Here is a 27853-nt window from a genome sequence, read left to right on the forward strand (position 1 = left end):
TGAATATTCTGTCATCATTTACTCACCCCTTATGTCGTTCCAAACCCATAAGACCTTCTAAGTTTATTTATATAGCACATTTCCTACACAATGGTAATGCAAAGTGCTTTACATAGAAAAGGAATTAAAATAATCACAACAGATGCACAATAAATCATAAGAAATTAAAATAACTAAAGAATTCTGAAGGATCATGTGACTCTGAAAACTGGAGTAATGATGCTGAAAATTTAGCTTTGCCGTCACAGAAAAAAATGTAATTTTAAAATATATTCAAATAGAAATGTATTTTAAATTGTAACAACATTACTATTTAACTGTATTTTATCAATTGAATGCTGCCTTAGTGTAGCCTGGCATGCCAGACCTACATCAAGATGTTAGGTCTGGGAACTCTCCATTGACATACCTCAATCCGAGGGGCGGGATAAACGGTTACCTTTCAAAATCCCTCTGCACGCAATAGGATAGCGCTACAACCAACCAGAGCAACGAGCGGTTGTGGATGAGTGAGTCCCATGCGTTTTTCCACCAGCGGAGCTAATTGATATATTAAACTTTTGCCGTCGGTCGGTAAAACTCCGAACACATCTTCCTTTTTTAAGAATGACTTAAGTGACGTTCTCTTAACTCCAAGTCCTCCAGAGTCGCGGCCAAAGCCGATTCGAAAGACCGCTGCATCTTCATTGTTTTCAAGTAGCAGGAAAATCACCAATGGAAATCACGCGGAACGTCATGAACTGTGCCGTCATTGTGTTAAGCCCGCCCGCCGACTCTATACACGATGTGATTGGCCTGACCAGTTTTTGGTTTTTACAGCTCAAAAGCCTATGGAGAGTTGCTAGACCACACTGGCTGCGAAATAATTTTCGCTGCCGCTAGGGTGCGTCTAGATTTCTAGGCTAGCTTAGTGAGCATAAGAGACTTCTTTCAAAAACATGGAAAATCCAAACTTTTGAATGGTAGTATACATGAACCTCCTACTGCTATATTAAAATGCCAAAGAGGCTTTTCCTAAAGGCTGTATAATCCTATACACAGTGTAATATTTTAAAGCCATGCTAAATGCCAAGTCTGAACCCAAACCAGCCTAATTATACAGGACACCCTTAATATTGGCTATTTCAATGATTTTAATGCCCTGCTTGTTATTTGTGGATGTGATGGTGTCATTAACACTCTTAAATGGATGAAATGAAATAGGTGATTTTGTTAGTCTTGCAGTCACACAGCAGGAGCCGTGCGCACTATTCAGTACCTGACATGCAAAAGAGCCTGGAATCATGGACTTTGTTTTAGCATTTACACCCACACCTTTGCCATGGTCCACTGCTGCGCAGCTCAGAGGACGTATCATGGCTCCATTTGTCTAACAAAGTGTGTGTGTGTGTGTGTGTGTGTGTGTGTGTGTGTGTGTAGGAACACTATGAGGCTGTGATGAGACGTACCCTGGAGCGCAGCCAGCGAGTAGAACAGAGACAGAAGAGATGGTCCTGGGGTGGACTTTCAGACTCTGACAACAAAAATGGTACGAGTGCTTTTCCTAAATACCAAAACATCAGAAGCACCTGATAATACATTCAACAGCCTTTGTTCACTGATTGTCCCACAGTCTGCCCAAGTGGGTATTGACTTATAAATCTATGAAAAATCATCTTGTGACAATCTTTATTGCTCTGAATTGATGTTAAAGGTAAAGTGTGGAAATTTTGCATCACTAGCTACATCAAATTTGCAAATTAATGCCTCAAACCCACATATGTCATTGGTCAAATTACACACTTCACCTTTTACAAGTCATGTTTGTTTGTTGATCTGTGATTTTGCGCAACACTACTTGGGGATGGAAATCTCATGTTGTCAGCTGCGTTTTTCCACTTCTCTCACTCTCTCCATGGAGAGAGAGTCCGTTTCCAATAGCGACCTGTCTGTCCCTGCCCCTCCCACAGGACAGAGTGACAGTGGCTCCAGCTCCTCCCTGATTGCTATAGTTATCTCCCCTGCTTCTCCAGCCTCCAAGCCACCCAGGAATCAGACGTCACAAGGTGGTTTATACTGTTTGCCTGCCCATGGTGTGACTTGACACAAAAAAAACGTGCCCACTCATCCTCTTTGCTCATACGTGCACTAATCTGACTGGGGCTGTACTTGCTGTTTTTTCATTCACTCACTCAGTTTTTTATAATAAAATATTTTCTTCAATTGCCAGGGATTGTAACAAAGAGTGTTCTCTCCAAAGCACCTACCTTGGTTCTGGGGATGCATGTCGCTTCAAGTTTTATCTGATTTCCCCCCTTTTTATCCAGATGTAATGACTGTTTGAATGTTTACTAACATTGTGTTATGCCTGACTTTTAAGGTTCGCTGCTGTTAGAAATTTTGCACAATGCTTATAATTTATCCCATTATTAATTATATATTCTAAAATGTTATGTATGTGCATGTTACAGACATGTAAGGCACCACATGACTTCAGGTATAGCTATTCTTAAATTAGCATACTCTAATTTTGTCTGTCCAGGTGTTACCCCATCCTTAAAATGTAGATGAACCAGCTTGTATTAGAGTAATTAACAATAGCTTAGCACGTGCAAACCCCTGTAACTCTAATTCCACTCCCTGTCTGTTTCTGTCTGTGTGCGTAATTACCCTCCCCTGTAGATAAGCGCTCTTCCTCTACTACGAACCTGAAACAGACTGACTCAGTCATCAGCAAGCGTCTCTCCTCATCCTCTGCCACCCTCATTAATTCTCCTGATAAAAGTAAGTGTCCTCCCTGCCCTCTCCTGCCTTTTCCTTATCCTTTTGATACATGAGCATGAGTACATACTCGTTAATGCTGGTCATGCGTACTAAGCAGATTTAATGACAAGTCATGTCTCACACAGGTGCCTCTCCCTGTTGTTCACTTGGTGATTTTCATTTTATAATGTTATTTAAATGCAAATACAGCTTTGTGTTTGTTTGAATGGGCCATAAGTGTTTTTGCCATCTCGGCAGCTTATGATTCTTGCAGACATGCTGTTTCTCCCCACAGTTTCCTTTTCCTCTAACAGGAGCAGCCAGTCATGACTCAGGCGGTTTCACAACAGACACTGTTTGTGTTGGAGTCACCTCTTCATTTCCTTCTGTGCAGGCACATTTTAGTGTGGTGCCAAAAAAGTTTAAGGTTTTAGATCACTTTTGTGTTGATTTTAGATGTGTGTGTTTTATCTTTGAAGTCTGTCTTCAGTCCCTCCTGAGTGAAACCCATGTTCTCGATTCTGGAGCTGAGCTCTCTTTTGTCCCTTAGGTGCGAAGCGGAGAAGTTCATCTTTGAACCGGTTGCCTAGCAATGGTCCTCAGGCCTGTAAAGAAGCTCATAAGCAGCCTCAGGTGGAAAAGACAGGTGCCAAACTACCAGTGCTGTTCCTCTTTTAAAGGATTAGACAGAAATTAAAATTGTCTTTTTATTTTACTCACCCTCATGTCGTGCTCAACCTTAATTATTTTCTTCTGTGAAATACAAAAGAAAGAATTTACCAGTTTTTTTGCCCCATTCAATTATTTGAATGTGGGCTGGAGCTTTCAAGCTTCAAGAAAGGAACATTAGCACCATGAAAGTATCTGTAATTTATTTTAATTTCTTCTTTTGTTTTACAAAGAAGAAAGAAAGTCATTTGGGTTTGAAGCGGTGAGTAATATGATGATAATATGATGGGTGAACTATCCCTTTAACATATTTCTGCACACAGCCCAGAGAACCATGAACAATCTCAGGATCTCCTACATAATTTTATTAATGAAATAAAGGGTGTTAGCCTTTATTTGCTTACTTTAGCTCAGCAGTTTGCACATTTTCATTCTGAAAATCTAGTTTCTATGCAAAATAGACATAAACAAGGAGCTTGCACAGACAGTCGTAAGCATGCACCTCTTAAACATTTACAGTCACTATTCTCTAAATCCACTGAAACCTACTGTAAATAGAACCACAATTATAAATCAGATTCTAGCTGCATTGTCCTCATCAAATACGCATTTCCTCATTCACCGCAAATGGCACTTGAAAGCTGAGACAGAAGAGGCCCTGCTTCCTGATTGATTCTAACGCTGCCCTGTCCACTCTTGTCTGTAGGCCCAATCCCGAAGAAGCGAAGCTCCTCCCTCTCTCGAGTGGGGGCTAAAACACAGCCCGCCACCAAACCAGAGATATCCACAGCAGATGAATCAGGTGCTTAAGTCCCAACCGGGACATTTCACATGTGCCTGTTCGCCATTTACTAATAAATGAGCGCAAACCTTTTTCGCTTCTATGGGCCATCTTGCTCTTGTTTGATCTGCAGCCAGAGGATTGGTTTGTGGTTATAAACGTGCTGTGTCACTCTCTCTTCGTTCTTTGCTTGATTCGCCCTTCTACTCGTGCATCAAATCATCATGCATCCAGAAACATAACAATCCGCAAATGTTGATACTCTTTTGTCCATAGATCGGTTTGTGCTTGCTGATGCCTTGAGCTTACCCTTTCCTTGTTGCTTCGTTCTCTCAGGGAGATCTCGCTAACTGACCTACTCACCAGGAATGAGCTCTTTGTGTATGTTAATACAATGTGTTTTTGTTCATGTGAACATTGTATTGTTTTTCTTCCCATATGACATTAACCAATGAGTTTGCCCCCTGGTGCCATGTCTGTTTTCAGTGTGTGTGTGTGTGTGTGTGTGTGTGTCTGTTGCAGAGGGTTGACTGGGCTATATCTTGTGCTGTATTTATTTCTAGATATCATGTTTGCAGGACATCTTTAAACTCCTGGTTATATAGTCACTCTTGAAAACTAAATGACCTACTGAATTGTGTTGATGGACCATTTTAGAGTTTGCCCATCAGTGAATACTTGTTTAGGTAGACATACACCAGCTTTCTCTATTCTGAAAGCACTTCCTCATTTCTGAGCTCACTTAGCCACATCATCATAAGCTTCACAGCCTCAACCTCTCTCCATACCTTAGAGTGAATCAATACAGTGCCATGGGGAAAAGGAAATTAATGGATAATTTAAAAGAGACATAAGCCACAAACAAGGCATAAGATAGTCCCAGACTAAAACACATGTTTGAGCTGTTTTAACTGAAAGCAACTTGCACTGAAAGCAATATCTTAAAATAAGTCAGGCCCATTGTTTTGTCTCAAGATGCACACCTGTAATGTTTTTTGTTTTCACTTAAATGTCCTAATTGGAGTAAGGCCTAATCCTGGCTTAGTCTAAGCCATGTCTGTGAAACCAGGCCTAAGTTTTTAAAATCAGAATGAGCTTTATTGCCAGGTATGTTAACACATACAAGGAATTTGCCTTGGTGACAGAAGCTTCTACCGCACATACAGAATGACAGTGACAAGACACAGATAATAAAAATATATAGAAATATAAAACTACACAATATACAAAATAGATAATAGACAATTATCTGTTACAGTCTGTAACAAACATACTGTACATACACATATTGTCTATTTTGTATATTGCTCCTTCATATTTCTGTTTTTCCCAACTGAATTTGTAACTCGGGTTACAAACAGATTTCATGACAGCAAGAGCTTTTTGAGCCTTTTAGCATGTTCTGCCACAGTTTTGCATTGTACAAACTGTATCTAATTAGTTAAATATTTGTTTTCCCTACATTCTGTAAAACTGCAGTTGAGACCAGACTGAAATCAAATGCTGACCTTTTCTTAATACTAAATTTGATGTATACCTCAAATTTAAAAAGCCTGACTGCAAGCATTTGACTCGTCTGATGGATCTCAAAAAGCTCTTCAAGTTACTCTTTAGTCCTGGCTTTATGTCCCTTTTTTGTTTTCACCTCCACTTCCACAGCCCTGGTCCTGCTCCCAATCACCTTTCCCATATCCCACTAATATTCTTTTTGTCTCTCCAGCATTGAGAGTCTCATCTTGATTGCATCAGCCATCCACTGTTTACGTTTGAACCACAATCACTTTTCTCTTTGGTTTTTGTGATAATTCTTGCATTTTAAATCACATTGGTGTTATTTCTCTCTCCTTCCTTCTTTGTGTTTATTCCTCAACCTCGTTTTTCTTTTCCCTTTTGTCTGCTATGTTTTCCGTGTCTGTTTGGGCACACCGTGTCTATAGCTCGCCGCTCGTTGGCCGCCCCCGTGGACAGCGGTGTCCTCAGTCGGCTGCTCACACCCACCCAGGCCTCACTAGCTAGAAGCAAGAGTGCCGTGGCCCTGTCTGCCGAAGGAGGCGATGCCCAAGGTAACACTAGAGAGAAAGGGAGACCCAGCTTGTACCAGAACCTTCCACTTGTGTGTAGATATAAGACGCTCTGCAGGGGTGCTTGGTTGGCGTGTTATACTGGGCATGCTGCAGTTTTTTATTGTGGCTTGAATCACATGCATCAAGTTTTACACACGCATAAACAAATTTGGCAATGTTAAATTTACAGGATTAGCAGTCTTTTCTAGAGATGCTCAGAAATGGTTTATCATTGCACTTTTTTACCAAAATGCCATTTAATTGTTTTATGTCCGTCGAAAGGATAAATGTACTGGAACATGTAACAGAAACTGTTATGTTAACCAAAGCAGTGTGCACGAGAATTGAATGTAGATACCATCTGATGATATTATCGGAAATAAGATAGCATTTCAGTTGACGAGGCACGTGCACCTTCTTTGCGTGATTCACATAGAGAAATCCAGACAGATAAGCGTGACTGCACAACAATGCCAGCGTCAATGTAATGCCATAATGTATACAGATGTACAAAATACTCTATTATATATTAGTTCAAGCATTCGATGTCTGAAGTCACTTGAAAGTTTTCATTTCGGTGCATCACTAGTCTTTACCCTTGTCTCAATCTCTAAAAGACACACACGCACACGTCGACATTTGCAAGGTGTTCCGGGGCTATTGCTGAGGGATCTTTTGTAAGCTGATTAGCCGAGCGGTTCTGTGTGTGAGAGGGAATGAGTGGAGTGAATCTGCGCCCTGCTGTTGCTACTTCAATCCCCAGCTGATCCACACACGGTGCAGACCAGCAGCGTCACCCTAAACATCATCTTTAGTTTTCCATTGCTACCAAACTCACTTTAAATTCCCAGCAATCTGTAAAGGCTGAAGTTCATATGTGTAACTTGTTTGACAGGGTTTGATGTTGACAAAATGCTATCAGCATTGCTGAGTCTGATAGTATCTGAACTGCATTATTGGTTTCTTAATATAGACCAAGAGATGATTATGAATCAGCAGCTTATGGATCAATTACCTTTATAGGCTTTCCATGATGCTAACAGTCAGAGTTAATTACAATGGGTGGAGATTATCCCAGAAATCTTAGTGTCACAGCAGACCCAGGTCAGTCCTTACTGCTCACCTCACTTCACCTCCAGATACTGGGCATCCCTTGATCAGTTACCATCTCTATAGAGCACAACAAGGGACAACCGCATTTTCATGTCTTTGATTTCAAAAGTATTTTTCCCATTTGTTTTCTTTCTAGGGATTTTTTTTTTAATTCTAAGCCATTAACTAAATCAACCAGCTTAAAGATGATGCACAACATTAAAAACTTGAAATTGAAGGAAGAAAGTATTTGAAAACTGAAAAAACAAAGGTACAAGCAATCATGTGCCAGAAGGATGGTCTAATATGAAACCATTTACCGGTACTTTTTATCAGTAATTTATAACTATAATGCTCTAGTGTATTTGGTACAATTTACATTTCCATAGTAACAGTGACCTCTCTGGTTGTCTGTTTAGGATTCATGAGTACTGTTGTTCATTGAGAATTTAGCTATTAAACTATTTTTTTCTCTCTTTTTTTAAATATTCAAAATCACTTCTTTTCTGCAGAAACATGCTATTGCTTGGCAACCTCAAAGCTCATCATAAGTCTGTGTTGAGAGATATGTTATTGACAATTTCTCTATGGAGAAATGAATAGGATTTTTACTTGGATGGGAATAGGAACAGACTGTGGGATGTGCTCCTAGGACTGTCACTAGGGGGGGTGAATTTCAACAGTTGTATGTGAATGTTGTAGATAGTGAAAAGGCGTTTTAAATAATTCCATTAGATTTGGAATTATGTTAGATGTTATACTGTGTGATGTCCTATATGTGGCTATAAGGGGAGAATGAGTGTGTGAATGTTGTTCAATTTACGATATTGTTGAGCTGACTAAAACTGCAGCCTAAAGTGCTTGCTTGGTGTAGGCGGAGGTGTGCTTTAGCGTATTGGTGACCAGTGTGTTGTCTGTCCAAGATGCTGTCTGTCCCCTGCCATGTTTCTCTCTGTCTCACACCCACCAATCCACCAGTCTTCCTGAGGCCATCAGTGCTTGTCAGTTCCCCATCAACCAGTATGACTGATCTAACATACACCAATGTTTTGTGCTTTTATCATCCCTCTCCCCTTCTCTCTTTCTCTTTATATCTCCCTCTTTCTGTCCCTACCTCTACCTTTGCTTTGCTCACCCACTCGGCTGCTTGTGACGTCCCTTCCCTGCTGTTCCTGGCTGTGCACCACTGACTGTGTCCTTTACCAGAGTCTCACCTGTGTCCTCGTTCAGCATCTGCCAGCCCCATGCAGCCCGCGGCCCGCGGAGCCCTACGCAGTCGCAGCAGCGACCGAAAGAAAGGCCCGCCTACTTCTGTGTCTGCGGATGCCATCTCCAGTATGACACAGGTGAGCAGATGATTCAAATTTCTACTTTGAAATGGATTATATTGTTCTTTTTTTCTTTTCTTTTTTTTCAAAAGTTTTTGAAAGAAGTCTCTTATGCTCACTGAGGCTGCATTTATTTAATAAAAAAATTACATTAAAAACAGTGATACTGTGAAAGATTATTACAATTTAAAAGAAAAGAACCGTTTTCTGAGTATTTATTAAAATGTAATTTTTTTTTTACTGTCTTGCTGACACTTTTGATCAATTTAATGCATCCTCACGGAATTTAGGGATTCATTCATTTAAAAAAAAATCTTACTGTCCTCAAACTTTTGAACGGTACTATTTTGCAATGAAAAATTTTATTAAATGAGAAAAATACTAAATTGATGCATTTTCACTAATGTTTCAGATATATAGACCACACAAAATTAATTAAAGAACTTTTCTAGGTCACTTAAAGTTTTTTGATAGCTAGTACATCAAAAACTACTAGTCTAACTGATAAAGTTCACACATTATTTAAAACAAGGGAACAGTCAGAACAGCAGAGATGAATACTAAATTACAAAATTACAAAGTCTAACAGTAGTATTCAGGTACAGAAATTAATAATTAAGCCTAAATGTAAATTAACACTATTTGTTCACTGTATAAATGACATATAGTTTAATCTTTGTTAAAGCTGTCACAGACAACAGTGAGTATATATATATATATATATATATATATATATATATATATATATATATATATAATAGGTGTGTGCTGTCACTTTAAGACCGACTGCACGGACCGAAAAAACTGACAAACATCCGTTTACATCCTGTTCACATGACATAAACAAGAGAATACTTGTCGAGACGGCCATTTAGATGGGTATTTTGACAATTGTGTGTGCCTGTGTCTGTTCAAGGGCAAGGAAACGCGAAAGAGGAATCAATTCGGTGTTCGAGCACTGTCTGAAATGTGCCTCAAAAGAGTAACCTTCTAATGTTTTTGCCATTTAACCAATGAGTTATTTAGGTAGCATGTTAAAAATTTGTCAAACATTTAAGTAACTTACTCAGCCTCATCAGGGTTGTCTTCAAACTGCTGGGTCATTATAACCGAAGTTGACACTACGCTGCACCGGTGACCCTCCGACGTGATCCATGGTCTCCCGAGACTGGTGGATACCTTACAATCAGATATGAACTACACGTGACAGTCTGATCCCTCATATAGAGGTTTTGAAATGCTCACATCAGTGATTCATTCAGACACAGTTAATTTGTAGCGCTGCCCTGCATATAATGAACGCTAAGGAGCTGTGTCCCAGAGAGAAAGGAGGGCTTGCATTGGCATATTCACTGGAGAAATGTAAATTGAAACTGACATGTTTCCCTTTGATGGTCATACTGTGCTGTAGCTTCTCAAATGGCTTGGCCTTATAGCTCACTAAATCTGGTCTGCTTGATAATCATTTGGAGAGTTTGTCTAGAGTCAGAGCTTGAAACATGGTGAACTCACTCCAAGCTGTTTCACGTTGTTCATGTGGAAGGTTTTCCAGTAAAAGACATCTTCACATATATGAGCCTGTCCCACATTTAGTGCATTTGTCACATTCACACCCTGAGCACGTGGACAGAAGATTAGAAATAGATTGAAAGGACATGTTTACTCCGGTCTTGTTCAGATTGATGATAGCAGTAAAATCCTAGCTGCAATTGAGTGATATATTATACACCATGCTTTGATTTAGGCTGAACAGTGATTGATGATCACTATATAGTGAGCAAAGTGCCTTTCAGATGTGGGGATCTTCTGTTTAATCCAATAGTCTCATACCACAAAATTTCAATTTCAAAATTAGTTTTAGGGTTTTGCTCATTTTGCCCTGTTTTTGCATTTGTAAAAGCAGAAAGGTGAGAAGGAGAAGCGTTTCACGTCACCAGTTGGAAAACGCCCTGCCTCGCCTTCCAGTCGTCACCGATCCCCGTCTCCTGCTCCTGCTGCTAACACCACCTCAAGAGCGCCCTCACCTGGAGCAGCCAAGTAAGACCCCTGAGATCAGTTTTAGCCTGCATTGGTTTCACTCTAAACTGATAGTTTGATTTCAGACCTTTTCAGTCTGCTGCGCTATTTTTTTATTTCTCTTTTAATTTGTCTCATTCAGGCAGAGTCCACGCTTCCGCCCTCCTTCCCCCAGTGGCTTGAAACAGCGTCCTCCATCCCCTCAACCCTCTGCCGCATCCAAACCTCCACCTATCCAGAAACCTGCTCTAACCCCCACCGGCCCGCCCACCCTTCGCAGGAGGGATTCCAAGCCAAAAGATATGTCTCCCATTATGCCTGTCGCCCCACAGTCTCCAGAAACCAGCACCACACCCACACCAACACCCAAGACCAAAGAGGGTGAGTGAACTCAAAACCCCAAGTATAGAGAAACAGAGATGAAAATGTAAGGGGAATTTTTCAATTGCGATTTCCATGTCTGGAAATTTCATTAAAATGTTAAATTAAATCTAAAAACTTGGTTGTGGGCGGGCGCTACAGAGTTCTTTCAGCACAACTTTCTTGTTTCAATTCTCTGATTGGTGGATATGTCTTTGCAAAATCATGGTTAATGCCATTTCTTTCTTGAATTTTGCTGTTAACCGTTTTTTTTTTTTTTTTTTTTTTTTTTTAAGAAGCTGAAATAATGAGGACTGATCGATTTAATTAAAGCATGTACCATTGATTAACAACCATGTAGCTCACAGTACGTCTGTCTTTAAATGCTTAAGTTATTGTTAAAAATCTATTCCTCTATGGATATGGAGAAAATGAATGGGATTTTTACTTTCAGAACTCGATCGAAATAGTTGCACTATTTAAATGCCTTCTCTGGCAGTTAGATTTTAAATTTTAAAATTTGTGGGATTTAATCGACATTTCTTTTAGAATCAATGGGAGATTTTCAAACTTTGATGATAAATTTAAAACGTGTAAAGTTTATCAACAATGTGTAATATGTAACATCATGTAAGGCTAAAATATCTGCTAAACAAAGTTTGATTGAAGCATTTAGAGTGAATTATTAATTGTAAAAAAAAAAAATTGTCGAATATGGAGTGTGATGGATTTCGGTACAGTACTGCTTTTCAAGCTCTGTAATTAATGTTCCTTTCAATACATATTTCAATACAAGTGTTGTAGTAATGACTTTAAAGGAGATTTATTTCATGATCTACTGTTCAATAGCTTTGAAAAAGCTTCAGTTTAACCACTTCCTGTCTTGCCAAATGTCTGGCTAAAACAAAGCCTTTGAGTTATTACAGCAGCAAACCAGCACAGCTTGGTTGATAGTCTTCTTAGATACGTACTATCAAGGTCAAGTACTGCTGGAATTACTGAGGTTGTATACAGTGCTGAGCTGGTTGATCCTTGAGTCACAGTGCCCTCTGCTGGAAACATATCACTAATCTAATGTCTTTAAGAGGCACTTTACCTCTCTCTCTTTCAGTTCATTTTATTGTGTATTACTGTAACAGCTGATGTAATGTTGCATTTTGGATGTTAATATGCATAATATATGTGTGTGTTTTCAGAATCCAATTCCAAAGCCAACGCAGGAACCAACTCAGCCGCTGAGGCTTCCAAGATCCTGGCGGAGAACCGTCGTCTGGCACGCGAACAGAAGGAGAAAGAAGAGCTACTCCGCATACAGAAAGAAGAAGAGGAGCGGTGAGTTTATTTGATTAGCTTCAGTGGTGTGTTGTAGTATCAGGAGCCTGCTTTAACGGCTTCCAAATATACTGGCCTAATCATATAATATTATTATCTTTAACCCCCATTTAATCCGAAAAAGCAGAACAAACACACTGACATATGTTTGTAGTCATATTCTTGTTTTTCTTGTTTGTAAGAGCAGGTTTGTTATGCAGTCATTAAGCTGAAGCGAACCCTGCATCTGTTAAAACTATTTACCTTTGAAGTGCCAAAGGCCCTGAGGTATCGTGTCTCAACAGGCTGAGGAAAGAGGAGGAGAAGCGTCTGGCAGAGGAGGAGCGCTTGAGGCGCGCAGAGGAGGAGAAGAGGCTTGCGGAGGAGAGGAAGCGAGAAGAGGAGGAGCAGGCTCGTATAGCAGAGGAGGAGAGACAGCAGACAGAGCTAGAGGAGCAGCAAAGACAGGCTGAGGAACAGAAAGAGGTTAGTTGACTCTCCCATTGCATAGAATCCATGATAGAGATGTTGACTTTTCAGTTTGAATAATTGACTTCTTGCTCATCCAATGGCAGCGTGAGGAGGCTGAAGCAAAGGCCCTAGAGGAGGCAGAAAAGCAGCGTATAGAGAGAGCACTCGTTATGCAAAAGAACCAACAGGAGCGCATGGAGAGAAAGAAGGTGGACACTATCACATGACTCTGACATTTACACAGTTTGCATTTATGGTAGCAGCTGTAGATTAAAGAATCATACAAGTTGCTTGAATATTTTGTCTCAATCTGCAGAGAATTGAAGAAATTATGAAGAGAACCAGAAAAACAGACCAAATGGATTATAAGGCAAGTTTAACCGCTTTTATTGTATAGCACACGGCTCATTATTATATAGTGTTGAGGCATGATTTCTCTGTCTGTTGTGCATCATTTCCATTCCCAAAAAATCACTTATGTTGTGTGTGTGTTCTCTCAGAGTAATGATGATGAGAGAGACATTCCTGATGAAAATGGAGAGGAGGCTGAGGACCAAATAAACTGTGAAGATAAGGGTCAGTATCTTTATGCCAGAACTGGCAGAATATTGCTTTGTTGGCAACAACTGAGTTTGTTTGTAGCGGATGAATGATCACAAACGAACAAGTGAGAAGTGACAGGCGAATTGCTGAAAATAAATTGAACACTTATTTTACACAATATTTCAACAAGGCAGCCAAGTGTTAAAAATCCAAAAGAAAATCTCTCAATTTTGGCCAGGTTAATCGATCACAATTTGGAGGATAGAGCTGCATTATATAGGACAATTGCTTTATTTGGTTTTTCTGCAATCTCTATTGTTAAAAAAAAAAACTGTTTGTTTGCAACACATTTATGAACACTTCTCATTACAGATTTGGTGAAAGGGGTGGCGAATTATGCGTTCCCAAATGCACATTATAATAGACCCAACCTCTCAGCACGAAGAGATGAAGTTCATGAAACAGCATTTATTGCAAACAAAATGATGAGCTGAATGCTTGTAAATACGCTTCACTCTGAAACACGCAATGCATGTGTTTAATTTAATCACAGCATTCGCTTTTTGATAATCTCACTAGGCCTTATTACACTCACGATCGATATATTGTGTAGCTCTAATGTAGGATGGAATAGCTCATCTGCCTCATTACATTTCAGAGAATCAGGCTGTTGAGTCAGAGCAGAGTGCCAATGAGACAGAGCCGTCAGACTCTCTGGAGCATTACTTGCCTGTGGAGGAGCCAGATGTTAGTATGAACAGACAAACAGATGTGGATAATAAGGAGAACAGCAATGGACCAAGCACAGAAGATCCCTCAGTGGACAGGTAAAAAAAAAAAACCTCTTTACTCTAGTTTTATCTGGGTTAGTGGTGCATAAAACAACTTTAACTTTTATATTTATGCTTTAATCTCCAGCAGCCCCCCTCCCAAGTCCTGTCTGATGGAGGGCTCTGAGTTTGTGAACGAGGACTCTAAAGTGAGCCTGGTCCCTGGGTTGAATGGTAAAGGAGGACCCTGGACCTTTGAGGAGCTGATCGATCTGGGTGTTCATGCGAAGAGCAAACCCCTGATGGACGATGGGGGCCCTGAGGGGCCTAGAGTGGCCTTTGAAGAGAAAACCAGCTCAGTTCATCCAGCCCAGTCTATTGAAACCCTGTCCGGTAAGAGCTTTTGTCTCTATTACGTCTGATTCAGATTGTATTAGTTTATATCAATTTGACCTCACAGAATTGACCTTGTTTCTCTTGTTCTCACAGAGATGTGAATGCGCAGGTCTGTTTAAGGCCTGCTGATTATTGCACTCCACGAGTCACGTCCAGCTGAGCCTCAGAGTGTCAGCGCTCAGACTCGCCGCACAGAAAGCGCACAGTGCCGCACAGCCTCTGCAGATAATAGATGGATAAAGCAAGAGAAAATAAACACAAGTTGGAAGAAATGAGCTGAAGACATGCTTCAGGGAAAGTGATAAATTCCTATTTGTTTAGCAGCTCTTCACCTTTATAATATTGTCATCAGGATTTATTTTTCATAACAAATGTTTTTGGGTTTCTTTTTCTTTTTTTTGGTCTTTTAAACGTGGAGACAACTTTATTTATTCATGTGGCTTCTCCACATTTAAACGGCTGCTGTCTCATGACGGTTACCACGTGCACTTTTTTTTTTTGCTAAATTCCAGTTCAGGTGTTTACGTGGCACATACATATTCATTATAATTTCGACTTAAGCGTTTTGTAGAAGGATCTGATTAGTTATGGAGTTAGTGCAGAGCGTTTTGAGAAAGGAAACCTCTCACATATCTTCATCTGACATGGTGGTTCCAATCCAGTCTAGTTTCCAATCCGTACTAATTAAAACCCTGTGTCTGAACTGTGAGCGGAGCTCAGGAATGTGACCCAAGACGGGGTGATGGTGCAGCAACTCTCGAGTGCTTTTAATGTGACCTCAGGATATTTGTTGTTTCTCCACTCCAAAGGAATAAACATCACAACTGTATAGTGTTTAACACTATATTCCCTGTGCAAGAACTCGAGCTCCCTCTGAGAAGCGTTCCTACTGTGTAACACTCGTTGATATCAAATCCTTCCCTAAAAACGTTTACCAGACTGTTTATAATTCAAATTGAGTGCAAACATATTCGTACTGCCTTGAGCTCTGAGATTGAAGGATGATGGAGCTCAATGCGGACTGGCATAACACTTGTGGCTTTTGTTTAATGAGGTTTTTATGTTGTACGTTCCTGTTTTGTAGTAAATAAACCTGTACATGTAAATAAGTATGACTAGTTATCAAATATCTAATTGAAGTGCACCCTCAATAACTCTGGATGTCTGCTTGAATCTATGCGCTACGATATTGCATAATATAACAGAATTACTGTAACTCTAACTTGCACACTTTTTGCATGTTTCTGGTGTCTGTTCCCTGGAGTTTGAAGAAACATGTTTCAGTAACTAAACTTGAATGATTTATTGTTTTCAAATTCCCAAAGTCCCCTCAGGGTTGGACTGTGCTATCAAGTCCTGATGTTTCCTTTTGTATACAGTTACTGTTCGTTTACTTCTCACCATCCATTCATGGATTAAATAACCACACTAAATTTGGTTCTCTCTTTGAAAATGCATAAATATATATTTAAAACTCTTCTAAGTATTATGTAAATCAGTATTAGGCTGTCTAGCCATACTTGTGGTTGTGAATAAGAACTAGGCAGCAGGTCGGTGTACTGTAGAGTGTGGTACAGCTCTATACTAAAAGATGAAATGCTGTTCCACACTCACGGGCCACAGCAAGTTACAAAGTGTGTGTTAAGGGACGCGAGTAGGGAAAAGGAATGTGGACTGAGGGCGCAAGCAAAGTCAAGAGGGCTTTTTAGTTACGAGGATGCTGTGCGGTTGAACGGATGTTTGCAGAGCATGTCGCCTCTTGTGATTTACATTTGCAGCTGGAGGATTCAGGGAAGTTTAAGTGAAGAATGCATTAGACTTTACCTGTATTTTATAACAAGGATTTGGCATTCGACCATTGAGCTTTTGACTGTTGATTTAAATGTCCAGACGGTTCTAATGAATGATTGGTCTCTATATGCTTGAAGAGTTCAGTTGGCTGTGTACTGTAGTTGTGTAAATTGTTGAGGAGTTTCCTTTCAAATATTATTCAGTCTATTTTTACCCTTCAATGGCCACAGCTGGTCAATCCATAAGTACATTTCCTTATTTGTATCATTCCATCTGTGTTTATGAATACTGTAGTCCCTCAATGTGTGTTTAATGTTTCTTCTGTTGTTTTATATGCATCCACATTGTTGTTTTTAATCTTTTGTTGTATAAGATTGCTTTTTGACTCAGGCTCTTAGACTTCAGTGGAAAAGTGTTTGCAGAGGTTATGTGACACACGCTTAGCATGAGACTTGTTCAGTGCAATTCAGAAATGGGTTTGATATCATTGTGACCCCTTGGTTCGGCCTTTAATATGTACTCTTAAAACTTTACATTTCCAAAATTGCTTCAAGTTGTGGTGTATCTGCTGAAGACCCGATCATTGAGGCATGCGTGTACGTGTTAGTTCCATTTGCTTTTGTAATATGCTAGCACAGCCACTTTCAGACGAGTTCACTCCAATGCAGATGTTGTTTCCACTAACAGGACCTTTCGAGCCCTTTGTGCTGTATACATCAGAACTGAAACTGTTCTTTAAATGTCAATTGTACTCAATACAGGGGTAGAATAGGATGGTGCCTTAGATGCAGAATGGGCTGTATTTTATTTTCATATATTAATATCTTAACGCGTCACGTGAGCTTACCTCGGCCATGACAATCATTCTACTCGACCAGGGTCATGAATAGGATCTGCTTTTATTAGAGCAGTTTCTTGTCTTGAAATAGCCCTGACTACAAATTATATTTGTAAATATATCTAAAGTGTACTGGAAAAAGTATAAATTGTTAAAATAAAGTTTTGGAAGATAAAATAAAATGTTCTTTGGAGTCATTTATTGTTTCATGCTCAATACATCTCAAATGTAATGTTCATTACAGTTTTTTGTTTTTGTTTTTTTTGTTAGATTTTTTTTCATCCTTACAGTTGTTAATAAAACATTTTTTCCACAAAGCAAAATGAATTTACTGAATTATTTCAACACATTAAATCTTACAGCAATGTACGTATGTTGTATTCCTATTGTGACATCGCACTGTTTTACCATAGCTTTGCAATAACTGAAACTTATTAAAATGCATTGTTAGGTTTGCATATCCAGCGATTACATTTATGATTGCAGTTACATATTTTGCATAATAAAAGCCCTTCACATAGCACTCACTATTTGTTCCAAGAGCTTTATAAAAATGATATCAAACTTCCAGTGATTTAACAGCACAAACACCATCACTGGTTTCTCTTTAGTTGAGCACTCAAAGCTTTGCTAGTTTGACATCTATTTCATCAATACTAATTGCTTTTGTTAATCAGCCTCATCACATCCTATCAGCCCTCACAGCTTTTTGGCACAGTCAGAGCAGTAGATGTCCTCTCCGTTGATGACAAAACGCTTGTGGGCCATGGAGAGTGAGCATTTCTTGCAGTTAAAGCAATATTCATGCCAGGATTTGTTCTCGTAGTTCACCACATTGGTCCCTCTGCCAAACCCTGGGATGCAGAAAGACAACATGTGTAAATATGGACCTTTTTCCATTAAAATTGCAATTATTGGTGGTGCTTTCAATTCTTCTGTATTAATATATTGTGTACATTTACTGCAATTGTGGGGGGAAACAATAATTTAATATTGGGACAGATGCGTGTGTATTTGCACATTTATACCTGTAATAGGATTCTGGCATCCAGAGCACTTTTTGGCCACATCAGTCTTATAGCAGTCCACACAGTAGAACTGATCTTCATGGGGCGTGAAACGAGCTCCAGCCAGTGGCTTCTTGCACGTGTGACACACAAAGCACTCCGAGTGCCAAGGCTGGTCCTGATAGGTGATCCCACCACTGGTAATGGCCTGATTAATAAGAGTTCAGACAGAAGAACAGAGGATTCAGAACATGCCTGATAGGAGAACTGTTATTTCACATATTGTTATTTGAAGCATGTCATTTGAGACAGGCCCTTAGTGTGTGAGATTTTTCAGTGATTACAGTTGCATCATTACATCAGGTGGCGACAAGTGACTGTCTTTATGAGTGAGTTAATGAAGCATTCAACCAATTTCTTCTAAAACAATTCATTTTGCACCGACTTTATTTAGCTTTCAAAAGTTTAAGAAGTTTTTTGTTTAAAAAAAAAAAATTAATACTTATATTAAGAAAGGATGCATTAAATTGATAAAAAGTAACAATAAAGTAATTTATAATGATAAAAAAGTTGCTATTTCAAATAAATGCTGTTTTATTCATCAAAGAATCCTGAATGATTTCTGAAAGACCGTGTGACACTGAAGACTGGAGAAATGGATGCTGAAAATATAGTTTTGCAAACACAGGAATAAATTTGAAAATATATTAAATAGAAAACTTATTTAATATTGTAATACTATTTCACAATAGCATGGTTTTACTGTATGTTTTGATTAAATAAATGTAGCCTTGGTGAGCATAATCTTACTGACTCAAACTTAAGTGTGTTCATTCATTTGTTTGATAAGCACACATATGATGATTATTTTTTTAATAATGACTGTTTAGCTGTACATTATGCCTGGACTTTGTACAGCACTTTAATAACCGCACACATAGAGTTCGATCATGTTTCTGTACCATCTATGAAGCTTTTCGACACTAAAGTTGCTGCCTTAAATTTTTAAGTAGCCTACAATCAATTTGGATGTTCAAATAATTTTTACTTAAATTACATTAAACTGACATAAAAAAACGAGTTGAATATTGAACAACATTAAAAAGAGTTAAAGCAATTTAAAAACATGTTGTCATAACTCATTGATCAGATTTTTTTTTTTTAAAGTGTACAATCCTAACTGACCTCTTTGCACCGGACACAGTGCTTGGCGAACTTCTTCTCATGGCAGGAAGTGCAGTACATATCATCACCCTTGGTCAGGAAGCTCTGGCTGCTGATGGGCTGCTTGCACTCATAGCAGGTGAAACACTCTTCATGCCAGACTTTATGCTTGTACTCCACATTCTTAGATCCTAAAAGTGCAACACAAAAACTTGGCTATCATTTACAATTAACACGTGTGGCCGAGATATTTTGTGTCGACAAAGGGTGTTATGTGCTGTGACAACTGTACACACACACCCGACGCAATCACTTTGTAGCAGCCCTGGCAGCGAGGCGATCCATCACGGTCGCCACACTTCCCACACATGATCTTGCCATCGTCCTTGGCAGCAAAGGGCTCGTTTGCCAGCGGCTTGTAGCACTTGGCACAGCGGAAGCAGCCCTCGTGCCAGTGGCGGTTCTTATGGTTCAGCTCCTGGATAAGAGAGCACTGTGAGCACTGCACAATGTAAAATGCACTTTAAATGACTTTATTTTACCCCCACCTTTGCATCAGCGCCTATAGGTTTGCGACACTCAGCGCAAGTGTTGGCGCAGAGCTTGTCGAAGCAGCGCACACACACGTTCTTGTCATCTTTGTTGGCGTACTTCTTTCCCTGCAGGTTGTCTCTGCAGTAGTAGCAGTCAAAACGCTCAGTCATTGTGGAGCTCAGATAGCTGCGAGGGCCTGCAGGGACAAAACAAACTATAAAAATGACTGCCCAACTGATATTTTAATGTGGATTTTAAACAATGAAAACAGATGAACCCTTAAACGCATACCTCGGGGCTTTAGTGGCCGGGACGTCATTCACTACTCTCCTCCTCATTCATTTGTAAAGTTAGACATCAACCTTAATATATCTCAACCAATTCATTATATATAAATATAACACGATATTTTTTATTTTTTATAAAAGACTGCCTGTTTTCCCAATCATTTTTTGTAAAAATTGTATGGGTCTCGAACGACCCGAGGTGTGTAACAGTGTAAAGTAAAGTATTTTTTCTGCACAACAATTATTGAATCTTTGATGACTGAATAAGTGCAATTCACATTTATTTCACAAGGTGTCAATGTCTGATACACAATGATGAAGTGGCGTTTCACTCTTAGGCACCGCAGGCAGAAAATAAAAGAATAGGAAGTATCATCAGCAAAACTTGAAATGGCTCAGAGATTTACAGCAGAGCAAGTACTGAACGCAATCAAATATTAGTGTCACTGTCACTGGATGGTGGATCTGGTGAAGAAGCTGTCAGTGAACAAAATATTGATTTTGAAGATGTTTAAAATGATAGTTTTGAGAATATGTTTGAGATGGCGAATATGAGCCGATGCTGAATGTACTGGGAAATGAGCTGACGAGGACAGTGATGATGGTATAAAACATCAAACTGAACCCTTACAAGCTACAAAATATGCTTTATTTTTATTCTTCTGTAATTATTACTCTAATGTCAGGAGAGTTGTACTGTATATTATCGCAACAGGTAGAGATCCATCCGTGATAGATATATTAATTTTACGCCTTGGGGCGCTGGGTCGCTAAAGACCCAAATATGTAGCCTAATAATGATTCATGTTCCAATCCCACATAGAGTAGACCTCTCTCTGCCTGTTTACCTGTGACAAGCCCATTGTCTAAGTATGTACAGTCTCTCTGCCTGAATTTGAGCCATTTGTCTGATAACTAAACGCCATCTCTAGTTTAACATTGTGAAGACCTACCAGACAGTCCATCAGTACTGTTCTGTGCTGTGTTCTCTTCTTTACTCCCTAAATTGGCTTTATGTCACAGCTTCACTACTTCCTGAACTTCAGCAAGCCCTTTGTTTCCTGTCAGTCATTATTGGACAAACTAATTAATCCAGGTGTGCCTGGCCTCAGTAACAATAATCAGGCACACCTGGAGTAATTAGTTTGTCCAATAATGACAGACAGGAAACAAAGGGCTGGCTGAAGTTCAGCAAGTAGTGAAGCTGTGCATAAAGCCTGTTGACTATTGCACCACTACTAATGTTGCTATTTGCACCAAAGAAAATGTGCATGACTTTCAGAAAAACCTGACAAGTTTGACAGTTGTCTAGTGTTGGACATTGTTAGAAGACAAATTATAAACTACTAAGATATAGGCTAAGCGCAGTAACTTATATCAGTAAAAACTGCATTATCATGATAAGTGTTTTCAACATGCACCTTGGGCTCCTTTTCTCCCAGTCTGTGTAACAGACAGTGTTACAGTGCACAATATATTGCACTGTTATATAGAGAGATTCCTTTTCACGGAATTCGGGGCGTGACATCATAAAGACGAGGGATTTAGGACACATCAAAAGCTCCTCATTTAATATTCAAAAATGATTGTTCAAAAATGAAACGATTGGATAATGACAGACGTGTCTTTTAAACAGCTCGGGCAGGAGCAAAGAGAGATCTGACATGTGCCACAGATATTTATAACTATCATAGTAGTTATAACAGATACGTATAACAGTGTGCCACTGTCGAGTGGAGAGGGCGCTAATGTAAGAAATCTGTTGATTCATTCACTGTAACGTTATTCATCTCGCGAGGAAGTTGAGTGCCTAATATGTTGTGTCTGTGTGAATTTTGAACCCGTTCTCATCCCAAGGCGTAATATACTGACTCTTTTGCCAAAGCGTCTATATCCAACGCACATGGCACCCTTTAGCGTCATATGAGACGCAGATATATGGCGCCTCCTAGTGGTCTAACCCTAACACTACCCCAGACCTAAACCTACCCAAAACCGAAGCGTGTTATATTGACGCTAAAGGGTGCCATATGCGTTGGATATAGACGCTTTGGCAAAAGAGTCAATATATTACGCTTTGGGATGAGAATGCGTTGGAATTTTCCTTATGTTTATGTTGTTTTCACTACAGAAGGCGGGGATTCGATGGAGTAGCCTACCCGGCTATGCGAACGGCTCGGTAGCCTAGGCCTAGATGTGGATTAAATGGCAGATATAATGTGGTTTGTTGTGAGCTTGTGTCATGAAATGTGTCATGGTCCAGTGGTGGATAACTTTGTCAAATGGTGTGATGATGCCTGTTTGCAGCTTAATGTATCTAAGACAAAAGACATGAATATTGACTTTAGAACACAAACACATTCTTCTCAAGCCACATTTATTAAGAGCGAGAAGGTGGAAAGTGTTGATAGTAGTTATAAATATCTGGGGACAATTACTGATAAAGGATTGCGTTTTGATGTGAACACAGAGGCTTTGTGTAAAAAGGGACAGCAGCGCCTGTATTGTCTGAGAAGATTAAGATAATTTAATATGGACAAGACATTGATGGAATTGTTCTATAAGTCTTATATAGAGCCGGTGCTGTCCTTTTCTGTTAGCTGCTGGTTTGGAAACCTTAGTGTGAAACACTAAATAAATGAGTCCCAAACAGTGGGAAGATCATAGGTAAAGAACAAAGAAGCTTGACAGTTCTGTTTAACAGGAATGTTTTGAGTCTAGTCCATTCTGTGATTATATAGTGACCACTTCCTATTCCCGGAGTTTTCTATGCTGCCTTCAGGTCGCCCGTATAGATTGCCAAAGATGAAAAATAACCGATACAAATACTCTTTTGTTCCCTGTGTAATCCGATTGTTAAATAGTCTTAAAGGAATTTCTTAGGTTTTTATATCTATATAATTTATGTACTTTTTGTATTTTGTAATTTGTTATTGTTACTTTTTAAGATGTACTGTATGTGTCAGTTTGTGTCTATTTGTGCTGCATCCAAATTGCCCATAAGGGATCTTAATAAAAGCTTGACCTTGAGCTTGACTTCAACATTCCTAATGTTTTTTATAGTGTTGCTGTGAACATGCATGTCTCCTGATCAATGCAATACATCAAGTCACCACAAGGGGCCAGTATAATAACAAGAATCTGTGTGGGACTGATTTGAGGGTACACTTAAAGGGATAGTTAACCCAAAAATGAAAATTAGCCCATAATTTACTCACCCTGAAGCCATTCTATATGACATTCTTCTTTCAGACGAATACAATCGGAGTTATATTAAAAAAAAATGTGCTGGCTCTTCCAAGCGTGATAATGGGAGTGAATTGGCTGCATGTCTTAATCCATCAAAGCGCATCTATTCATGATTAAAATGCTCCACGCGTCTCCGGGGGTTCTGAAGCAAAGCGATGCATTTGTGTAAAAAAAAAAAATCCATATTTAAAACGTTATCAACTAAAATAGCCTCCGGCAGACGGCTGTACGCATTGATTTACGCCAAAAGAGCAAACCTTGAACTTGACGCACAACGTAATGGCGGCAATTGACGCCTCTCGCGGATCAAAGAAACAGCACAGGGCAACCGCGTTCTTGTGCCTGCCCTCAACTTTGTATTTGTCTGAAAGAAGAATGTCATTTACACCTAGGATGGCTTCAGGGTGAGTAAATCATGGGCTAATTTTCATTTTTGACTGAACTAACTAATCCTTTAAGGCTTCTATGGACATGGCTCTCCAGTAGCCTATTTTCCGATTACATACTATTATGTTTTCAGTACATCTAAATACTCTTGGAATAATGAATAGGACACGTGGACAATTACTCTTCAATAACAGGCCATAAAAAGTGTTGCTCTTTGCATAGGTCAGATTCAGCACGTCTATAGCCTATTTCTGCCCTGTAGGCCTATTGATATTTGCTTTATCCCTTGGGCTGTAAAATAGTGTTGGGATAAATGTTTTGTCTGCACCTCGGCATCTGTTGTAAACACAGCCTAGCAACCGCATGCCAAACAACTTAGGAAAGTCCACTTGAAAAGACAGATGCCAAATCACCCTACAGATGTGGCCACTAACACTTCGAGCCAGAGCTGCATTTACTGGACAAGTAAAACAAGTATTTTTAGAAGTTCTGACTAATTCTTCCCAGTTTGTCTCTCTCAACATCAAATTGTTAGCTTTTAAGCAAATAGCTGTGTCTATGGTTACGTTCATTAAATTAAATAATTTGTTTTTATTGTACCATGGAGATAAAATAATCTAGGTGAAACTTCCAATAAAATTGACCAAATTTGTGAAAAATCCAGAACCAAATATATCCAGGGTCTAAGTCTTTTAAGTAGTGTCCTTTTCCTGAATTCTCCCCTCAGACGTATACAGTAGTGTTGTGGTGGCTTCTGTGAACTGAAACATCCTTCTGACCTGAGCAGTATGCTCAATCCCTAAGCCTTTTGGGATACCGTCCATCAGCTGTTACTTTTTAGCTAGCTCTGACAGAGTGTTATCAAATGGACCGCTTTGTCCCAAAGCGAAGAGCAAATGCTGCTTTGAAAGGTCAACACGAGATCAAATTCAGACAACAGTAACCAAAGACAGCATGTCCACATTAAAGCAAACATTGATTGAGGCACCTAAATTTGACACTAACAAATGTAGTCTAAAAAAAGTAATAAGTAAAGAATCTCTGTGCCGCTCTGTTAACTTAAATCAGCGAATTAGCTTGAGCACTATCTTGACTAAAGTGGTCTAGACTAGAGTAAGATCACGCTCACTTACACAGAGGTACACTGAGCTCACCATCATAACTACACAGATAAATAAATACTTGCCTTTGATACATTGGGTTATACTGGGCTAGCTAGTATTATCTGATTTGCACAGGTCTTAAGATTAATATTGATCTATACTGGAAAGGCAAACTTTACAGAAAACTATCCAAAAGCCATGCAAAATCAATGCCGCCAGATCAAAACATATACATGGTTGATAAGGTTTTTTAATGTGTTCTTGATGAAGTCTCTTATGCGCACCAAGGGTGCATTTATTTGATCAAAAATAAAGTAAAACTCTAATATTGAGAAATATTATTACAATTTAAAATTTTCTGTTTTACTATATTTTAAAATGTTATTTATTCCTGTGATTTTACTCCAGTCTTCAGTGTCGCATGATCCTTCAGAAATCATTGTAGTATGCGGATTAGCTGCTTAAGAAACATTTATTGTTATTATCAATGTTAAAAAAATTCTTACTTAACCTAAACTTTTGAATAGTTGCGTGAGCTCAGCTATAAATCATATCCAGCAACAAAAGGTCCCATAATAAGTAAAGCAATGAGGAGAATCCACAGGCCGTTCCACCAAAAGTTTTTCATCACTGCCTGAACATCACACACTGCATCTTTACCTGAGTGCCTGTGGAAAGTCATGTCTGCTTTGGGATATTCAGGAAAGCCTTGAGGAAATGGAAGGATGGATGGAGAGACCCAAACAGCCAAAGAGTTACAGGGGAACTCCACTCTTCTCTTTTAGGTATTTGCCATATATACGACCCCAGCTGCCCCTTAAAGCCTACACCCTGCCCCCCCTGTGTCCCACCACACCCATGGCCTGTCCTCCCAAATCACAAACCAAGTAATCCCAGACAAAGCATCAGCTGCCCTCTCCATGTTAGGTTATGCTGCAAAAGATAAGTGAAGGGGAGGGAGCCAGAGAGAGGGAACCAAATTCATCTGAATTCCTTGCTTGTGACATCAGTGAGCAGAATAAAGGCATTTTCACACCTTCTGGTGTATCGCGTGTATCTTGCGTTTTGTTTTTGTTTTTTTGCTCAACAACAACTTCATTTATTAGTGCTTATATTGTGAAGTAAACTTCCTGCATTTGGCTTGTCTTTTTAAACAAAACTGGGAAAAGTGGACATTAAAAGATTCATTGCTTCTCAAATGCTGCGTTTCAGGGTTTTTTGGATGACCCTATCACACGAAAGAGTCAGTGTCCTCGGATACCTTTGATTCTCAATTTGACCCTCAAAAATAAACTTGGACTTTTGACCATCTCAGCTAGACCATATTTGTAATAAAACTGAGCTCTGGTCTCATTTATCAACTTATTTCTAAAAGTTCTGGGGTTTGCTGGTTGTGATGTATGAAGAAAACTATGCTTCACTTGGATCCATCCAACATTCCTCTAGTAACTCATTAATATGTATGACATAATACAAAAACACACTTACGATTACAGACACTTCATTTCGCAGAGTTAAAGGCTAGATCGAATGATTTCCATGAAAGGACTGAAGTCCGAAGCAGTCTGAACTCATCCACAAACGTCTCAATGTTTAGAAGTCGTGCAGTGTTGATCTTCCAGTTATCCACACCAAACTGAAGAATTTTTTTATGACTGACATAACAGACTTCATTGTTCCACTTAAAAGTAGTAATCTTTGAGAAAAGTGACTAGTATAGTTGTTTTTCTTTCCGATGCCACTTGGTTTGATGTTTTATGTTACATCCAGACATTTATAAATGTGATGTGAAAAAAGTGGCATCTGCACTTTTTTTGTGGGACCACTTTCTTTTATAATATGTATGATGGTGTAGTAGAGAAAATGTGTTTTTGTGTGTCTGGATAAAAAAAAAAACCTGACTCATTGGTGGTCAGAGTTGACAATGGAAACAGATCGACCTGTCCTTTACTAAGATCCTGCCTTGTGGGAGGCCTGAAATAGCCCTGCTTAAACAACCTGGCATCATACGCTAACACAACCCCCTCTCATCTCTTATCTAAACCCTGCTAGAGCAGATCACAGCTGAAGGCCTGCCACAGGAATCTGCAGACTGTTGGCAGGACCTACGGTCTGAAGAATAGTATTAGTTAAGGTACTAGTCGATGTACGTGTGATTGATCCAAGAATGGGTCAGTGTCGATGTAAAGAGATAGTTGCACAAACATTTGCAGTAAAAACTTCTGGTCGTCTGGATTGAAGCACCAACTGTGATCCATTCATTGAAGAATGTGAGGTAACAAGGTGCAATAGGACGTCTGTGGTAGACTGGAAAACAACAGCACTATTATGGCTCATAAAAGTGAATGGACCAGTTTTCCTAAACATGCAAGCAATTAAGTTCATCTCCCACCAGAGATCTTGTTCTATTCAGTTTACTTGGATTCAGTAATCTATCAAATCTATTCCATTAGGAATTAAAAGCAACCTAAATGGGCAGCTCTGCTCTCAGATTTTCCAGGGATATTTCTTAAAAGCCTCTCAGTTACCAAGATAAATCCACTCAATTTATCAAAATACTATTAACAGACTAGTGACTCATCTGATGACCGTGCAAGCGTACACAGTTAGGGAACATGACAACATGTGCGGTCAGCGATGTGAAGGTCAGCATACCAGTGTTTTCCATCTCATTGACCTACAACATGTACACTGTCCTTAGTAAAAAATCATTGGAAGATTTTCAACTCTTCTTGAATGTTAATACATGCAATTTTTAACTATTGACAGACAAGTCCAAGCCAAAACCCTGTTTCAGGTCACAATGTTTTTTCCACTTCACCCTACGGTTCTGGAGAAGACATCCACTTCACTCACTTGAGTTACCATAATATAAGAAACCATTGTTATTGAGAATGTTGACATAGACAGAGATTTCCACATTCATGGCTCTGTGATGAGGAGTTGTGAAA

At 39.3% G+C, this 27853-nt stretch overlaps 2 protein-coding genes across 12 annotated transcripts in view; one reads left to right on the forward strand and one right to left on the reverse strand.

Moving 5' to 3' along the window:
* Positions 1-14846, forward strand: part of map7d3 (MAP7 domain containing 3) — a 40581-nt gene extending 25735 nt beyond the window's left edge. The window contains exons 5-21 of one of the 11 annotated variants that reach the window (XM_056242368.1): positions 1420-1528; positions 1950-2045; positions 2662-2763; positions 3293-3388; positions 4118-4213; positions 6130-6255; positions 8554-8693; positions 10579-10712; positions 10834-11072; positions 12248-12383; positions 12668-12848; positions 12938-13042; positions 13150-13203; positions 13334-13409; positions 14035-14203; positions 14295-14539; positions 14636-14846. In XM_056242368.1, the coding sequence (XP_056098343.1) occupies positions 1420-1528; positions 1950-2045; positions 2662-2763; positions 3293-3388; positions 4118-4213; positions 6130-6255; positions 8554-8693; positions 10579-10712; positions 10834-11072; positions 12248-12383; positions 12668-12848; positions 12938-13042; positions 13150-13203; positions 13334-13409; positions 14035-14203; positions 14295-14539; positions 14636-14643 (2112 nt within the window). In that variant the 3' untranslated portion in view covers positions 14644-14846. The remainder of the gene's footprint in view (positions 1-1419; positions 1529-1949; positions 2046-2661; positions 2764-3292; positions 3389-4117; positions 4214-6129; positions 6256-8553; positions 8694-10578; positions 10713-10833; positions 11073-12247; positions 12384-12667; positions 12849-12937; positions 13043-13149; positions 13204-13333; positions 13410-14034; positions 14204-14294; positions 14540-14635) is intronic. The other 10 variants (XM_056242369.1, XM_056242370.1, XM_056242372.1 and 7 more) reach the window with 10 other exon arrangements.
* Positions 14847-17343: 2497 nt separating this feature from the next.
* On the reverse strand, positions 17344-25711 carry fhl1a (four and a half LIM domains 1a). The gene is made up of 6 exons (XM_056242380.1): positions 25563-25711; positions 19891-20072; positions 19643-19820; positions 19364-19533; positions 18200-18386; positions 17344-18025 (listed from the first exon to the last, which is right to left on the reverse strand). Exons 1-6 carry the CDS (start codon positions 25582-25584, stop codon positions 17871-17873), a joined length of 894 nt encoding a protein of 297 aa, XP_056098355.1. The 5' UTR covers positions 25585-25711; the 3' UTR covers positions 17344-17870.
* Positions 25712-27853: the final 2142 nt, after the last annotated feature.

The sequence above is a fragment of the Rhinichthys klamathensis genome, unplaced genomic scaffold (genome assembly GCF_029890125.1).
Source record: "Rhinichthys klamathensis goyatoka isolate OS25496 unplaced genomic scaffold, OSU_Roscu_1.1 h1tg000723l_1, whole genome shotgun sequence".
NCBI lineage: Eukaryota > Metazoa > Chordata > Actinopteri > Cypriniformes > Leuciscidae > Rhinichthys > Rhinichthys klamathensis.

Excerpts from the sequence above, each read along its gene's own strand:
- fhl1a (XM_056242380.1), bottom strand. The coding sequence starts at position 25,584 with ATGACTTTCCACAGGCACTCAG. Across the intron at positions 20,073-25,562 it reads GACTTTCCACAGGCACTCAG|GCCCTCGCAGCTATCTGAGC; the intron begins GTAAAGATGCAG and ends TTGTCCCTGCAG. Across the intron at positions 18,387-19,363 it reads ACTGTGTCCGGTGCAAAGAG|GCCATTACCAGTGGTGGGAT; the intron begins GTCAGTTAGGAT and ends CTTATTAATCAG.